Consider the following 18894-nt stretch of genomic DNA (forward strand, 5'->3'; position numbering starts at 1 on the left):
ATACATGGGAGCCAAGCTACTCAAAACTTTAAAAGTAAACAATAAAATTTTAAAATTAATTCTCAAATAGACAGGCAACCAGTGTAGAGAGGCAAGAACAGGGGTAATGTGCTCACATCCACGTGTTCCTGTCAGGAGATGAGCAGCACCATTTGTAAATGCGATAGTGAAGCCTGATCAATACCAACATAAAGGGCATTACAATAATCCAGGTTACAAATGCACATTATCAATAATGCACATTTTGGGTGTATTTTTAGAGTTGGGAAGGAAAAAACAATTTATGAAGATGTAGCAGTCATTGTGTTTGGAACACTTTTTTTTGGCTCTGTGAAAGCAGCTGTGAACGAGTGGGGGATCAGACCCTTTTCCCAAAGCCATTTTATTTGAGAAGTGACTTATGGGACTGATTTACCAAGCTAAAAAAAAAAATATCTGAGCTTAACACATGACTCATCACACTGAAATGATTTGATCTCTTTTGTTGTGGTTTGTCTGTTGCAGTTGGTTACACTATGAATGACCTCATCTTTGAGTGGCAGGCAAATGGACCAGTGCAAGTGGCTGAAGGTCTGACGCTGCCACAGTTCATCCTCAAAGATGAATCAGAACTCAGATACTGCACCAAACACTACAATACAGGTAACATCATCACACAGAACGCAGCGCTGTGCTGCTTAAGGGGTGTGCTGTTCAGTTACAACCAACACAAGAGGGTGCACAAGCTCAAAGCAACTGATAAAACCTTAAAATCTATTTTAAAAATGGATTGAAAGCTAATGGAGAGATGTCAAAACAGGGGAAATCTGATCTCATCTACGTGTTCCTGTCAGAAGCCTTGCAGCAGTATTCTGAAGCTTTCACAGTCAGGTCACAGAAGACTGACTGATTACCAGGTGGAGGGAATTATAGTAATCACGCCTTGAGGTATCAAATGCATGATTTATTATCTCACGTTACATCAGTAAAAGAAATCATTTTAGATAAAGCCTTCAACTGAAAAAAAAAGAAAAACTTGCTTTGACAACAGAGCTCATGTGTTTATCATAATTAAGTGTCACACTCATGTTTTTCTCTGGGAATTTTATTTATTTATTCAATTATGGCTTGAAAGGTCTGAATTAATGGTAGCTAGAATAACTGTACAGTATATCCAAACACTACACCCCAGTTCTCAGCACACTCTCCTCACTTGTCAGTAGTTTACCAGCGTCCTTTATCAGCCCAACCAGTTGCACTTTAATCCACTGTGGTCTTTCAGTCTGGCTGGTCAGGAGAAGTCCTCTTCTACAGGAAAAAAAAAAACATTCTCACATTTCAGTTAATTTGTGGGCACAATATACAATTTATTCCCACATGTTGATCAATTCTTTCAACATTTTGATTCTTTCCTTCTCACATTTTGATGAACTTTCCCAAGTAATTCCTGCTTTTTGATTATTTTGTCCCCGCTTTTTGATGATTTTGTTCATGTGTTGTCGTAATTAATTACTTCTTGTATTTTCATTCATTTGTTCACAGGCTTTGATTAATTTGTTCCCAAATGTTAAGTCATTTGCAGGTCTTGTTTTGTTCATTCCCAATCATCGATTAATTTGTTAACAGATTTTTAATATGTTCCACATTTTGCTTAATTGTTTTGCAGGTTTTGATTAATTTGTTCCCACTCTTTTAATAAGTTGTTCCTTCTTTTTAATTAATTTGTTCCCACATTTCTGATGAAGTGATTTGCAGGTTGTGATTGATTTGTTAGTGTTTTGATTAATTCATTTGCAGGTGTGATTTATTTGTTCCTGTGTTCAATGCATTTGTCTCAGTCATTCCTATATCTGTAGCTCTGTACATTCCAGCATCCACCCACTTAATGCACTTGATAATTATGATTAGCTACTTTTTAATGAAGCTCTATGTTATATGGCTGGGGGGGCCTGGCTGCCTTTTTGTTTCTGTCCTTTGCTTCTCCTTCCAGGTGGTTTGCATTTGGAACTGAGTGGCTGTGTTGCTGAGTTTATCAGGACCTCACCCTGATCACCTGAGGCTGATCACCTGCGGCTCATCAGGACTCACAGCTGAGGTGCATCTGCATGGATTGGAACATGGTGGCATTTAAGACTGGAGTGCACAGTGTGTATTTGCCAGAGACTCGACCTTGTGACCAGACGGGTGAGATCGTCGTCTCGGGAGCCATCTCATCATCAATGGATGCAGAGAACGTCCAGGTTTGATGCACGGTCTGTGAAAGAGGAGGGGGTGAGGTCTCACGCTCGTCAGCACACTTCCTGAGGTACGTTAGATTTTGTGACTAACATTTATACAGTCAGTAAATGTGGTGTCCCTCACACCTTTATGATATTGAGCTGTATGTTAGTCATGTATCGACTTCCACTGCAGTGGAGTTTTGTGAACTGGATGTTCCATGCCTGCAGGTTGGGAAGTTGATTAGTAATCAAGCCAGGAAGTGTTTGCTGTTTGTACACCTTTAAGTGTTCTCTCTGTGTGTAGAGTGTGGACTCACATAATGGTTCCTTCTTTCACAGACTCGGTTTGTTGCGGCCACCTGGGGGGTGTCGGCGGGGTCCTTGAGTCCGAACAGCTTCTGGCTCCGGACCGTTAGCGCTGCTGGGAGCGCACCACGCCAGACCGCACTTTGTTTTTTATGTATCACTGTTATGTATTAAATTCAGTTAGCCTTTGTACCGTGCTCTGCTTATTTCATACTGGGTCCTTCAAACGCTGGTCGGTTCTCCGAGCTGCGTCCGACACATAACACTCTACTTGAGCTTAGGGCAGGTGCTGTGAATTTCATGCTTATGGGAGAAACTCTGGTAATGCAGTCAAGTGCTCTGCCAATTGCAATGTCTGTATCAAACCACCCATCACTTGAATTTTCTTCCACTTTTCCTCATGCACTTATGGAACAACCTGAAATTATATACACAGAGTGAACAGTATACCGAGTGAAATTCCATGATTTAATTTTGATGATATAAAAAGTAAATTAGGGCTGCAACTAATAGGCCATTTTCTTTATTGATTAATCTGCTGATTATTTTCTTGTTGGATAGTTATTTGGTCCATAAAATGTCAGGAAATGATGGAAAATGTCAATCACTGATTGCCAAAACCCAAGATAACATCACCAAATCTCTTATCTGTGTGTCATTTAAAGATAAATAAAAAATTGTTAACACTGTCGAAAATCAGCAGTTCTGAAAAATAGAAAACTGTGCAGAAGTCTGCAAAGACAATATGATTTTATGTATCTCGGCCATCAGTGAAGTATTCCTTTAACGGAACTGCACCAATTCACAAAGTCAAGGGTGTCTGACCTTGAATGGCTCAGGAGGATTGGGGATGTGCAGGGATTATAAAACTTTATCATTTTAAGTCCAGTGAGGATGCAGCCATGGTCAAGAAGTCTAAAATTTGAAAGTACTCTCCTCTCTAAGGAGATTTTTTTTCTTTATCTTGAGGTGAATGCACCATCTTTTTCTCAAGTAAGAAAAACATAAATTTTGCTTGTGAGGTCTGAAACTGGTTCTGAGTCAGCCAGAAATGCATGCAGGGGTAGAATTCCATTGGGGTGCATAATCTTTGTATCTTCATTTTGTCTTGTATAAAATAATTTTGCAGTATTAATTATCTGTGCCTTTTCACAGGTAAATTTACTTGTATTGAGGTGCGGTTTCACTTGGAGCGGCAGATGGGTTACTACCTGATTCAGATGTACATCCCCTCTCTGCTTATTGTCATTTTATCCTGGGTATCTTTCTGGATCAACATGGATGCTGCGCCTGCCAGAGTGGCGCTGGGAATCACCACTGTCCTCACCATGACAACGCAGAGCTCAGGCTCAAGGACATCACTGCCTAAGGTTTGTGCACTTCGTCATTTTGGTTTATCTTTGCTCAGGTCAGCAAAGATGGTCCTCACAGGTCCTTTGGCTGATTTCCACCAAACTTAATATGTTGATGACCGTCAACCCCAGACTTGCCCTTAAAGGGTTTGTTTTGGCAAAGGTCAAGGTCTTTTGGGTCAAAGGTCAAACTTAAGGTATTTTTCACTCCAATTGACACCAGATATATCGCACACTAAGGGGGTGAGTTATGGAATTGCTGAGGCAAGGCCAAATTTATCAAGGGTCATTCATTGGGATTTAGGGCCCATTCACACTATGACGTGAAGCGTATGACGCTGGCTGCCGTAGCAGATTCTCAAAAATCTCTGTGAAATGCCAGAGAAGGCTCGATCCAGGTGTCCAAATTTCCTGTCTTGCATGAGAGTGCGTTTGTTTAATAACACGAGGCTGTGCATTTCTGCATTCACAAAATGCCTCAAAAAGTGCATAAAAGTACTTACTTTTGTTATATTTGTTGTCAGTCTGGGTAAATAGTCGGAATAATCTCATTTCCTCAGCGGAGCATTAGTGAGACAAAAACAAACGTGTTTTGGTCTTGTAAGTGGTCAGAGCTATTATCTCCGACCACCAGCTAGCTCAGGCACAATGTGAACTGAATAACGAATAGTTTATAGATTCTTAACAATACCCATCCCAACTGCAGTCACTGATCTAAAATTAAATACTTTTGTGAAGGTGACATTAACATTATCTGTTGATCCGCTTGGTAGTAACATTAATATAGTCGTGCTTATTTACCTCATCAGCTGTAGACATCTACTTTTTTCTTTGCCATTAGTCGGAAACCTATAGAAAGACAAATCCGGCGAAGTTTCAGGTCGATTGGTGCACACGGGAACACAACACTGGCATTCTTTCACTGTTTACACTGCGGCACCAGAACCAACAAGTGCAGAGAAAAACACGTGTTTTCTTTGTTTGGGTCCGGAAGGAGATTTATTACGTGATGCGTTACGTCAGACTTTGCAACCGAATTTGTCAGCGTGAGTGGGCCATTAAGGTCATTGGGGTCAAATGACAGATCACTGTATCTGCTGCTGTCTTCGTGGTCACGGGTATTATTACCTAGTTTTTAGATTGTATGTGGTATAAGTGAAGAGGTGAAAGGACATGATAAAGTTGTATTTTTGTTTCCCTCTGCCAAGACCTGAAATTCTTCATTTCTGTCTCTGTCACTGGTGGATGTGCTGCGTGGGTAGACACACATATGTGTTTATCACTTGTGTCATGTTTCCACCAAAGTGTGTGAGAGAAAGTGCTCCATAGTCTTGTTCTGGTATCTTGTATGCATGAGACAAAAAAAGACACTGTGCAGTTTGTTATATAAACCTTATCTTCTCTTGCATGCAGACTGAGGCTTGTGCTCAGGCGTTAGGTGGTTTCTCATGTTTCTTATGTTCAACAGAGCTTTGCACTCCAGCGTGTTGCATGTCTGAGTGAGACATTATTTTATCAGAGAATAAGGTTACATCACTTTGACATAACTGTAGCCAGTGGCCCTTAAAGAATTGTCTGTAATCAAAAATGTGAGCATGCCATCTGTGACGCTACCAGCTGCTGTGTGAAGGCACAATTTAAACTTTTACCTCCATATTTGTTCACGTCCTCAGCCATGCTGAGGTGCAGGTGTGCACTGTTTTTCAAAATAAAAATAACATGGAAATCACCTGGTGAATATTAATAAATAATAGTAAGTAATATTATTGTGAATCTCCTTTTTTGCTTAACATCTAATTAAGTCTTTGGTGCTGGCATGACTCCAGTTTGTAAATAGTGACTCATTTAATTAACATAATAATAAGGGATGGGGGGGGGGGGCATTCCATCCCCTTGCCTTTCTGGTTACGTGTCTGCTCAGTCTGTGTGAGCAGGAAGAAAACATATGAGAAGAAGAAAAGCTTGTGTATTTACGTGGAAAGCGCTACCTGATTTACAGGTAAGAATTTTATCACATGCGCCATCTGTCAGAAACAGACTTTGTACATTCATTCATTTTTTATACCTGCTTATTCTAATTCAGAGTCAAGGGGGAGGGGGGGCTGGAGCCTATACCAGCAGTCATAGTGCAAGAGGCTGGCTACACCCTGTACAGGATGCCAGTCTATCACACAACCACATATAGACAAGCAAACTGAGTGAAAGTTCCCAATTCGCCTAACCTGCGTGTCTTTGGAAGTGGGAGGAAGGCCGGAGCACCCAGAGGGAATACACATGAACACAGGGAGAACATGTAAACTCCACACAGAAAGACCCAGGGTGGAAATGACCCCACCACCATCTTGCTATGAGGCAACAGTGCTAATCCTAAGCCACCATCTTTGTAAATATTTAAAAGAAAGCAAAGTGTAAACAGTAAGTGTCCCTTCCATTTTTCTGTTATTGGGTTGCCATAGTAGAGGTAGATCTGTATGTTGATTTAGCGTCATTTTCCCACTGGATGCCCTTTATTACGCAATGGAGAATGGGCAGGGGTAGCCTTGAACCAGCAACCTTCTGCACTGGAAACAACCATACTTAAAAAAGAGGACTAACTGATCACCACATTGAGAGTTGATATATCAAAAATTTGGGATGTGCGTACTGGCATGCATACCAGATGTCTTATACCAGTGTTTCAATAATAACCCAAACTGGTATTGACACCTATGCTATATGAATAGCAGACAAACTATGACACAATCACATAGAGCTACCCATAATAGCAATGTACCAACAATGTCCCTGACCACATCTTGTTTTTCAGACCAGTGCACAGATCGACACACATGTTATTTACAGATGTGCGCTGGGTGTGAAAATGGCAGTTGCTGTAGTTGGAATTTAGCAAAACTTGTGTTGTGATTCATTCATTCATTCATTTCTTTTATTTGAGCAAGTTAAAAACATTTATACATCAGGCACATTGGTCTTTTAGAGTCCGTACATTGCTCAAAGGGAGTAGGATGAAGTAAGACTTATATTTTCTACCCCCTTTCACATGTACTGTTTTCGGCTGTGCAGACAAGAATAAATAAAAAATTATGTGATCATACATACCTATATAAACACACACCTATCTATATATTATCAACATATATTTGCATAAATACATTACCTCTATACACATATAGACAAATACCCTTACATACACCAATACACACACTAGATTCAATATGACTTAACAATATAACAGTTTTGATTCACATACATGCACCCATGGGCAACCCGTGTCCATGCGTGCATGCACGTTTGTTTCCCTGTATTCAATTAGACTTGATAATATAATAATTTTTATCCACTTACATGCACACATGGGCAACCCGTGCCAACGCGTGCAGGCACGTTTCCCTGTATTCGATATGACTTAATAATATAACAGTTTTTATCCACATACATGCACCCATGGGCAACCTGTGTCCACGTGCGCATGCACGTTTCCCATACATTCGATATGACCTGATAATATAACTTTAGATCCACAAACATGCACACCCGTGTATATACAGAAGATTACGTTATTCAGTTTCATATTTTTTTAATATTTTAAGTTTTAAATTTCTTTTGAATTGATGTAATTTAATACATATTTTTATGTCCTTGGTTAGGTTATTCCATAAATCCACCCCATGTCTCGTAAGGCACATTTGTTTCATTGTTGTACGGGCACACTGTTTTCTTAAATTATATTTCCTTCTTAAATTGTAACCTCCCTCTCTTTCACTAAACAATTTTTGGAGGTTATCTGGTAGTAGATTTTGTTTCACTTTGAAAATTATTTGTAAAGTTTTAAATTCAGCAAGATCTCTAAATTTTAGGATTTTGGATTGTAAAAACAGTGTACTCGTGTGATCTCTGAAGCCTGCATTATGGATGATTCTTATTGCCCTTTTCTGCAGCTTAAAAAGTGTGTCTACATTACTTTTGTATGTATTACCCCATACCTCAATGCCATAACTAATATATGGTAGTATTAATGTGCAGTAAATAATATGTAAGGAATCCTGATCTAAAAAATGTTTGGCTTTCCCCATTATGGAAATACTTCTGGCCATTTTGGATTGTACGCTAGCAATGTGGGGTTTCCAGCACACCCTATGATCGATTATTATTCCTAAAAATCTGTATTGGTTAACCCTTTCAATAGAAACCATGTCAATTTTAAGATTTAATTTTGTTTTGATTTCTCGGTTTCCAAAGAGCATTCGTTTTGTCTTTGAAATATTAAGTGACAATTTATTGCCATCAAACCAATTTTTTAATTTAATAATTTCTATTTCTATTTCGATCATAAGTTGTTCCAGGTTTTCCCCTGAGCATACTGTCGTTGTGTCATCAGCAAAGAGGATAAATTTCAGTTCTTCAGAGATGAGTTGCAAGTCAATGTAAATTAGAAAAAGTTTAGGTCCTAAAATGGACCCTTGTGGAACTCCACAATGTATCTGTTTGAACGAAGATTTATGCTCTCCTATTTGTACATATTGTTGCCTGTTGTTTAAATAAGATTGGAGCCAATTTAGTGCAGTACCTCTTATGCCAATTTTTCCAATTTACGTAATAATATGTTGTGGTTAATAGTATCGAACGCTTTTTTAAAGTCAATGAAGATTGCCATTGTATGTTTCTTTTTATTAATATTATTTGTTATTTCTTCCACTAAATCAATTAAAGCTAAAGTTGTTGATCTATTATTTCTTAAACCGTACTGGTTGTCATTTAATATCTTGAACTTTTCAATGTATTGATCTAACCGTACTGTATATAGTTTTTCTAGAATTTTTGAGAATTGAGATAACACAGATATAGGCCTATAATTTGAGAATAGATGCTTATCTCCACTTTTATATATGGGTGTAATTTTGGCGATCTTCATTTGACTTGGAAACTCTCCATTAATAAATGATAAGTTGTAGATATGACTTAGAGGTTTTGCAATTTCACCAGTGACTTGCTTAATTATTGTAGTGTCCAGCTTATTACAATCTAATGATTTTTTTTTTTTTGCCTTCAATTCATTAACAGTGTTTATTATTTCCGTTTCATCTGTTGCTGATAGAAAGAATGAATTTGAGTTTGCTTGTTCAGCACCTGTTTCTGGGGTTGAATATGACGTTTTTATTTCTGCTGCCAATTCTGGCCCTATGTTGACAAAATAATGATTAAATGCATTTACTAGCTCTTCGTTGTTATAAATTTTTTTATCACTGTTAATTAAATAGTCCGGCAGAATACTGTGGTTTTCCTTTTTTCTGATGACACTATTTATTACACTCCGAAGGCCTTTAATATTTCCCTTGTTTTGTTCTAGTTGAGTTTTGTAATACATTTTTTTACAATTTCTTAATACACTTGTCAATTTATTTTTATATGTTTTATATTTATTTTCTGTTTCAGTTGTTCTTTCTTTAATAAATACTTTGTATAGCCAGTTTTTCTTTTTACAGGCATTAAACTACTTGTCATCCATGGTTTGGTTTTAGCTTGTTGTTTGATTTTGATTGATTTCACAGGGCAACATTGGTCATAGAGAGTTAGGAATTTATTCAAAAAAGTGTTATAAGCTGAGTTAACCTCAGTTTCATCTAGTATTACTTTCCAGTCTTGTTTTAGTAGACTTTGTTTGAATATCATTATTGATTTGTTTGTTTTTACTCTTATAAAATTAGTAGTATTAGTATTTGTCTTAGCTTTCCTATAGTTATAACTTATTTTCATAGTTGCAAATACTGGTAAGTGGTCACTTATGTCATTTATTAATATGCCACTGGAAATGTCGTTATTTAATATGTTGGTGAAAACATTATCAATTAGTGATGAACTCTGCTGTGATTCTGGTTGGTTTAGTTATTTTTGGATGAAATGACAAGCTGTACATAGTATTTATAAAATTTTCCGTAGGCTTATGTGTACTCATTTTTAATAGATCTATGTTAAAATCCCCGCATATAAAGACATCTTTATGTTCCATTTTCGTATACAAATTATGCATTAGTTATGTAAACATTTCAATACTTGATCCAGGAGATCTATATACACACGTAATCAATATGTTTGTTCTGTTTTCCATTGTCAATTCAATTGTTATACACTCCATAATATCATCAATTGCTAATGTCATGTTGTCAATCTGTTTTGCATGTAAATTTTTATCCACATATAATGCCACACCTCCTCCATTTTTTTTTCTGTTCTGTGCAAACATCTCATAATCTTCTAACATAAAGTTGTTTGTTTCATCATTTTTTATCCAGGTTTCTGAAATTGCTAATACATTAAAGTGCCCAATTGGTTCAAGTAATCTTTTATCTTTTCAAAATTTGCATGGAGGCTGCGACTATTAAAGTGGATAATTGAAAACATCTCATTCAGTTTATTTTGTGTTGGTATTTGTTGATCTTGACAATATATGCAGTCATCACTTATGTCATTATAAAAGTTTATATCTGGGTCCACTTCATCTATAACATTTTGCATTTTAGATTCGTTACATTCGAAAGTTTTAAATTGTATTTCTTGGTTTTGTACTTTCATTGTCATCTGTGGGCAAGGAATTATTAATATTTAATTTGTCATTTTGAGTTGAAGGTATAATTGTCTAGATTTTTTATTTCATTTATGTTTTATTTTTCAGTTGTATTTGTTCAGTTCATGTTCTTCTTTGATGCATAGTACCTTGGCTTCTTCTGGTGTACCTAATAGTTTTATGTAAACTCTGCAGTTAGAGGTCCATGTTCCTTGGATTTTGTTTTGTTTCTTTAGTAGTCGGGCTTTTCTAGCTATATCTGCATTTTTTTTGGTCAGATGATCGTTTATGTATACCTTGGTCCCTTTTGAGTTTCTTTCCCTGCTTCAATATGGTTAACTTATGCTTCCTATTAACAAACCTTACTATTATTGCTGGTTTTTGTTGCTTGTCTTTTCGGGTTTCAGTGATAATGTTTTACTGCCAAAGAGAAGCAGTTAGTCAACATGTGGAAGGAGAAAAATAAAAGCATTTCAATTGCATTTTACAAATTCCCTTAGGGTCAACATTAAAAATTAAAACTCTTTTTACATTATGCACGTGAATGCCAGAAAGAGAAACCTCCAATCCAAAATGGTAAAATATTTTTTTAAAAAGTGCCTTGATGGCTAAACACTTTCTTGACTGACTTGTGTGTCTTCACAGGTCTCTTATGTAAAGGCCATAGACATCTGGATGGCTGTGTGTCTCCTGTTTGTCTTCTCAGCACTTTTGGAATACGCTGCTGTTAACTTTGTGTCTCGGCAGCACAAAGAGTTGCTGCGATTTCGACGCCACCACAAGAACCGGAATAAGGTACAGTAATCTCGCTGGAGTCCTACAAACAGCAAACTGTAGATCTGCACACACACACACGCATACAGACAGATGGGCAGGTCTGTTGGGACACTGTCTTTTGTACTCTTCTCATCGTTAGTTTGAGGTTTCCACCATGTGGTCACATTTTGCTATTGCAGAATGAGGAGGAGGAAGTGATGGGGGAGGAGGGATTCATACTTCAGACTGTTTCGTGGTATCTAACTGTTAATAAAGTGTAAATTTGATGTCCTTCCAGAGTTTAATAAAACGCCACATGATTTAATGAATGCATGAAACAGCATGGACATAAGTTACTTTATTTATGTTTTCATTGTTGTATTTAGTTCTGTGTTGTGTATTCACTGTGGATGAGTCTGCTGTCACTGCATGATTTGCATATTTGTGGGTTGGATGAACTTAACATTCAGTTGACTTGCATTGAATTTCAATTTGAATGTCTTTAAATGAAATGAAAACTATAATGATTCTGTAATTGTAACAGGTTTAAAAAATACATTGAGTATAAACTGGCAACATGTATTAAAACCAAAAATGTATTGATTCATGATCTTAACAGATGTTATACGTAAATTTTATATCATAGAGGCTGAGGGGGTAAATGAACTGGGAAATCAAAAATATCCTACACACCATTTACTATGACACTAACGATGACTTTCTACAATGTGATCATCGTAAATAGGGTCTGCAGCTGTGGTTATTAGTGTCTAATGTGCATATGGAACTTACTTTATTGGATAATTCACTGCACTTAATCATCCATTTGTCTGCTCATCTGGTTTAAAATTCTGGAAGCAAATCAATAAGATTTTTGGGTAATACTGTACTTACAGTATATTGTGAACCTTTTCAGACCTCCTCAGTTGTTCATTTTATGTTGACGCCATACACTTATAACCTTTAAATAAAATTTGTACTTATCTATCAACTCTCCTAATATGGCCCATAGTATCCAATAATTACAAAGCAAAAATCCAACTTTAACCATTTTTTGCAATTAAAATATGAAAATGAACCTAAAATATCATGTTTATACAATTTTTCTTAGCTCAAGTACATCCTGGTCATTTGAAAATATATCTTTTATTGGAATCCAGTGGATTAACTCAGTGGACATTAAATTTAGAGCTTGGATGAAGGTGCACCTTATTGTTTGTGGGTAAAAGCTGACCTGCAGTGTTTAAATGATAGGGATGAGTTGCCCGTGTCTCACAAAAAAATCTCTGATCAAAATCAGTTGGTAGCAAATTCCTTTTTATATGACCAGGAATACAAGAGAAGTATTGAAAACAACACCTTGTACATGAAAATGGATGATTTTCATGTAAATATATATAGTTTACAACCAAAGTTTGGATACAGTATATAGATAAATATTGAAAATTAAGATTGTACAAGCTGCAGTAGGCATTTTAATCCAATTTAGCCAGCTCTTTAAATAACTGACCAACAAAAGAAATTATTTAAAAACACTTATTATTTAAACTATGATATTAAAAACATACAAAAAAAAAACAAAAAAAAAAAAACAAATGTTGACTGAATATCTGGGCATCCCAACCTTGTTTGTAAATGTTATTCATTTTTGAGTTTCTGTGCGTGCATTATTGGTGTGCATGGTGTTGGCTGCTAGAACTCTGGGAGTGCCATTGATCCAGAGGAGCTAACTGATTCCCTTCATCGTGTTGACAACGACCTCAAAACTTCAGATCCCTTCTATGGATCTATGAGCAATGTGTACACCAACTGCCAAAGGGTAACATCATGCTGTGTGTGTGTGTGTGTGTGTGTGTGTGTGTGTGTGTGTGTGTGTGTGTGTGTGTGTGTGTGTGTGTGTGTGTGTGTGTGTGTGTGTGTGTGTGTGTGTGTGTGTGTGTGTGTGTGTGTGTGTGTGTGCGCGCGCACTTTTGTTTCATCCATTGTTACGTGAATTCCTCGGATTTGTTTCTTAAAGCAGCTCTTATACCTGACCAAGTTTTCTCAAGAGGCAAATTGGTAGAAATAGGGGGTGGCATAACATCCCGAATGTGGCCATGTAATTCAGACAACATGCATAGATTTGTAACCTGGCCCATTATGGTGCAAACCTGCACCAAAATCAGCCAGGTGTGAGACTTGCTTCACAGACTACTTCCTGCATGCACAAAGCAGGAAATGGGTTTGCATCTCGACATACATAGAAATAGGGACAAAAACAAGATAGCACAAGATGCTATGAACTGGCATGATACTAGCATGTTTTTGCTATAAGCTATGGCAATCAAACGGCGCTGACAATCCATCTTTAGCATTCCATGGTATAAACAAATATAACACAAAGCTAAAATACCCTTGGCTGTATGAACCTTGTATTCTTTATAATTTGCAGTTGTTTAATTAATTATTAAGATCCAGTTGTCTTACATACAATTTGTACATGTTCAATAAAGCCCCTCTATTAATCAATCAAAAACAATATTTACATTTTAACCGTATCTGCAGGAGGCTTTGCGTGTGCGTGTACATGAGCTTTTGACAAAAGTGGAAGTTATGCAAATCAAGGAATATTTGTAGAGCACCCTCTGTGCATTGGCTGGTATTAATGAGACAAATTTAACTCCACAGAAAGTTAGCTTTGAGTTAACGGAAGTTAACATGCACGCTAACACTGCAAAATGTATTATCAGGTTATAAAAAGAGGGTTTTTCAGTTTTAGAAGTGTTTATTTCTTGCTATATTTTATATAATATATGACAAAGAGGATATATTTACACACAAACGAAACAGAGTTTTGCAGCTAGCTACTAGCCTGTGACGTCAACCATGCTAACATTCATGAAAGAAGTTCATAGGTGTTATTAGGTTCCAAAAACAGCGTTTTCGGTTTTAGAAGTGTTTATTTATCACTAGCTTTTACATAATATATGAGAAGCATGTATATAAAGGCACAAAACAAACGGTTTTGAAGAAACCAGGCACTGACGTTACAGTGCAGCTCCACTCTGATTGGCTGTCATCCCCCGCCACTCAAAAACAAAGCAGAACAGACTCAAACAGAATGTGACATTTTAGCCTCTTATAATATGTCAAGGTTAGCCATCTTTGAATTTGTCCAAGGTCTGTGTCCCAAGAATGTTCCCTGTGAATTTGAAGACTGTGGCAGTAATAAAACTGAACTTATGCTGAACACGGACGGATGGACGGATGCCAGGTCTTCGCAATACCCGATGGCCATATGTTGGCCTTGGGTAAAAACAAAAACAATTCACCTTCCCAGAGTGGCAGCTGTGGCCAGGTAGGAGTCGACATTTAAAACTTCAGAGATCATGTTGAAAAGTACACAACATTACTTTTTATGATCAAAAAGATTCTACCTATGAGTCAAGTTTGGCTGCTTTGACCCAAGAGCCTTGAAGATATTGTTAATGCTTGTGCAGATAGGGTTACTTGGGTGTGAGGGATATGATATCCAAGATGATATTCAACACCTCGTCATTCAAAGGAGTCAAAAGCATTTTTTGTTTTGTTTTTTTGTTTGTTTGGGGGTTGTTTTTTTTTTGGTCTTCTTTACACCATGATGCACACACCCGTGTGCGGGTAATTTTTGGAAGATAGTCAAACATTAAATCTTTTTTTGTGTTGAATCATTTCGGTAAGTTTTTATGCATTGCAAAAAATAGAATCTTAATTTTTTTTTTAAAATTAAAAACTATCATGAAACTCAATCAGAGGATTCTTTTGAAAAATAAAACTAGAGCAATACAGGAGACCTAAGAAGCCACAGAGGGAATTCAATAACATCTCCCAGGATATTTCAGTAATCGAATTCATTACAAGTCAGTTCAAGTATGGGAGCATGTGCGGGAGCTGCGCTTCATCTCATCCACCACAGAATTGCCTTGGGTCCTGGGTGACAACCACTGAGGCAAACAAGCAGTCCATTACCACATCTCTAAAATAACCATGTATCTGCTGCAGCTAGGTGAAATGTGGGTGTTCCCTTGGCCTTGTCCAGCTACTGGAGCCCTCATCACTGAGGCACCTGCGTGCTGGATCATGCACAGAGAAACTCACCACGTGGGCAAAATGTTGAAGCTGATGCTCCCTCACAATGCAAGTGGTGATCCTCATCTTAGTCTCTCTTAGTAACCACTTGCTCAATACATAGTCATTCCAGCAGTACCAAGAATCCTCCAAAAAGATTTCTACCAAAGACACCAACTCATCAGCTACCAACTAAAACAAAAATGTGTACTCATTGCTAGTAATTATTGGTGAGAAATGCCAAGTGCACCTGCCTTAAACTGAGTCTTAAAAACAAGAACATATGGAACATATCGAGCCCGCAAACTCATTCAGGCAGAAAACTCAAGCTGCTTGCTGCACATGCACTTGACATGCCTTACATGCAATATCATCTGTTACACACACTCTTGACACATTCTTCTAAACACTCCCTTGAAATTGGGTGGGCCTTTTAAGATGCAGATTTTCCAGCACTCCCCTCTTCCAACAACAACGCTCCTGCATCAGCATTGCTGCCTGCTGCCGTCAGCTCCGCTTGCACCCCAGCATCCACCTGTAGGCTCTTGGGGGGGGTGTATATTGAATCATCACTTCCCATTATCACAAGTAATAAATCTGCAGGGAGTGATGCGGTTGGAGTCTCGACCCAAACTCCGTTGATATGCTGCTGTTGCAATAAATAATCTCTAATGTGACTTTTTTGACTGAAATATGTTTTATAAATGAAATGACAAATACTTTTTGTAGAACACTGTGTAGGATGTATACATTTTAATGACGCCAATAAGTTTGGAAATCTCATGCAATAGATCAGCAAAATATCGTGTAATATTTTTTCTTTTTCTTTTTTCACCCTCTGTCACAAGAGTAACTGACCATAACAATCTGAGTCCAGCTTTTCGTCGTCTCTCCTACAGGAAGGGGAAGTGCACGAGAACAAACTGACCTCCACAGCTGCTGCAGCCTCTGCTTCCAGCATCAGCAAAGACTCCATGTCAAAGGTCAATGCCAACAATGCTGTTACATTAGTCAACACACCGGGAACTGTAGCAAACACTTCCCAGAACCTCCCTGGAGCAGCCGCTGGTGGAGGGGGCAAAAGCATCGAGGACATGAGGAAGTTATTCATTGACCGAGCCAAAAAGATTGACACTGTGTCAAGGGCCGGTTTCCCCTTGGCCTTCCTTTTCTTCAATATATTTTACTGGGTTCTTTATAAAATACTTCGACATGATGATTCACATAACCATTAGCACAGATCATCTGTCTGCGTTACAAACACACACGCACGTTCACATTCTTATACTTCAGTCCATATAAGGAAACCTCCACTGGCTTCTTTTATTTTCCTGTTAAATAATTCTGAACTTTACCTAACCTTACAGTAAGTCGCTGTCAGAATGCCCTCATTTTATCAGATATCTTGATTCTGAAGATGTAATGTCTTTTTTTTTCTTTATCTTCTTCTTTCTATCTGATGATGTGGTCCAGGTTTGAACAGTTTTGACAGTCATGCCCAAGAGCACTTGGAACACTCACCAGGAACAGCTGAGCAAACCCACTAACACTTTGGTTACTGGTCAACCTGTTATTCCAGCTGAGCTGCAGTCACCCCCGATCAAATTAACAGGCTCCTTTTGACTGGCTGAAACCATCCACATATTTTCTCTGTTGTGACTTGAACACGAGGAGTTAAAATGTTCAGAGTCAAATGCATAATGAACTGTAGTTGGGGTCTAGTTTTGGGGATTACTGCTCAATTTGTGGTCCGTCAAAGATACACACACGTCAAAGATAGAGTCAATGTTTTAAACATTTCACCAGGCCTCAGTTATGCATAAAATAAGATACTGTAACATTAGCATGAGAATGAAAAATAACCATTCAGATGTTTGGAAACACCTTAAATTTAACTTTTTGTCAAATAGTTCATAAAAGTACATGATTATTTTTTTTTTTTTTACTTTCATTCTGTGGCCAATTTTTTGTATGTGATGCATATTTGGTTAATAAATGAACACCTGTCAAGGAACTGATCAATTATATTATGTGTTTCCAAACTTTTGAACAGGAGCATATGCAGATATTTAAAGATTTTTGGCTTTGGTTTTGTTACATAATTATCTAAACATAGCTCAGTCTCAACACGTACACCTACAAATGTCTGATTCACGATTGCCAAGATTAGATTTGCTTAGTGTGGTTGTTTATCTGCAAAACCAATCCTCACAAAAAGCTGTCTGTGCATGATTTATATACCAGTAAATTGAAAATTAGTAAGTGCATCTCTCTCTCTCTCTCTCTCTCTCTCTCTCTCTCTCTATATATATATATATATATATATATATATATATATATTTTTTTTTTTTTTTTTTTTTCCCCAAACAGACAAGACACACCCATTCCAAAGATCCTTTTTAATCCCATTAAATCACAAATATCTCTTATTTTTCCTGTGTTTGTGATTTCACATGAGCATAGGAATAAACACAAGTAATTAAAGACTAAGAGACAGGTTTTCCAACTAAATGTTCAATAATTAAAGTAAGGAAAGAATATTGTAACATCTATTGTAAAATCTTTATCACCCATCTCATTTTGGCTTGTCAGTATCTCACAAATAAAAAGTGAAATTTCCCATCAATGGGATATACAGGCTTAGAAATATTTTGATTACAACCCCTGGCAAAAATTATGGAATCACCGGCCTCGGAGGATGTTCATTCTGTTGTTTAATTTTGTAGAAAAAAAGCAGATCACAGACATGACACAAAACTAAAGTCATTTCAAATGGCAACTTTCTGGCTTTAAGAAACACTATAAGAAATCAGGAAAAACAATTGTGACAGTCAGTAACGGTTACTTTTTTAGACCAAGCAGAGGAAAAAAAATATGGACTCACTCAGTTCTGAGGAATAAATTATGGAATCACCCTGTAAATTTCCATCCCCAAAACTAACACCTGCATCAAATCACATCTGCTCGTTGACATTGACCCTATGTGTCTTTTTGCAAGGAATGTTTTCACAGTTTTTGCTCTATGGCAAGATGCATTATCATCTTGAAAAATGATTTCATCATCCCCAAACATCCATTCAATTGATGGGATAAGAAAAGTGTCCAAAATATCAACATAAACTTGTGCATTTATTGATGATGTAATGACAGCCATCTCCCCAGTGCCTTTACCTGACATGCAGCCCCATATCATCAATGACTGGAAATTTACATGTTCTCTTCAGGCAGTCATCTTTATAAATCTCATTGGAACGGCACCAAACAAAAGTTCCAGCATCATCACCTTACCCAATGCAGATTCGAGATTCATCACTGAATATGACTTTCATCCAGTCATCCACAGTCCACGATTGCTTTTCCTTAGCCCATTGTAACCTTGTTTTTTTCTGTTTAGGTGTTAATGATGGCTTTCGTTTAGCTTTTCTGTGTGTAAATCCCATTTCCTTTAGGCAGTTTCTTACAGTTCGGTCACAGACATTGACTCCAGTTTCCTCCCATTCGTTCCTCATTTGTTTTGTTGTGCATTTTCAATTTTTGAGACATATTGCTTTAAGTTTTCTGTTTTGACGCTTTGATGTCTTCCTTGGTCTACCAGTATGTTTGCCTTTAACAACCTTCCCATGTTGTTTGTATT

At 37.3% G+C, this 18894-nt stretch overlaps 1 protein-coding gene across 2 annotated transcripts in view; it reads left to right on the forward strand.

Annotated features, from left to right (window-relative positions):
- Window positions 1–16859, forward strand: part of glra3 (glycine receptor, alpha 3) — a 79672-nt gene extending 62813 nt beyond the window's left edge. Inside the window, exons 6-10 of one of the 2 annotated variants that reach the window (XM_034188864.1) lie at window positions 505–642; window positions 3660–3874; window positions 11064–11213; window positions 12871–12993; window positions 16160–16859. In XM_034188864.1, the coding sequence (XP_034044755.1) occupies window positions 505–642; window positions 3660–3874; window positions 11064–11213; window positions 12871–12993; window positions 16160–16495 (962 nt within the window). In that variant the 3' untranslated portion in view covers window positions 16496–16859. The remainder of the gene's footprint in view (window positions 1–504; window positions 643–3659; window positions 3875–11063; window positions 11214–12870; window positions 12994–16159) is intronic. The other variant, XM_034188865.1, reaches the window with a different exon arrangement.
- The last annotated feature ends 2035 nt before the right edge of the window (window positions 16860–18894 follow it).

The sequence above is a fragment of the Thalassophryne amazonica genome, chromosome 15 (genome assembly GCF_902500255.1).
Source record: "Thalassophryne amazonica chromosome 15, fThaAma1.1, whole genome shotgun sequence".
NCBI classification, from domain to species: Eukaryota; Metazoa; Chordata; class Actinopteri; order Batrachoidiformes; family Batrachoididae; genus Thalassophryne; species Thalassophryne amazonica.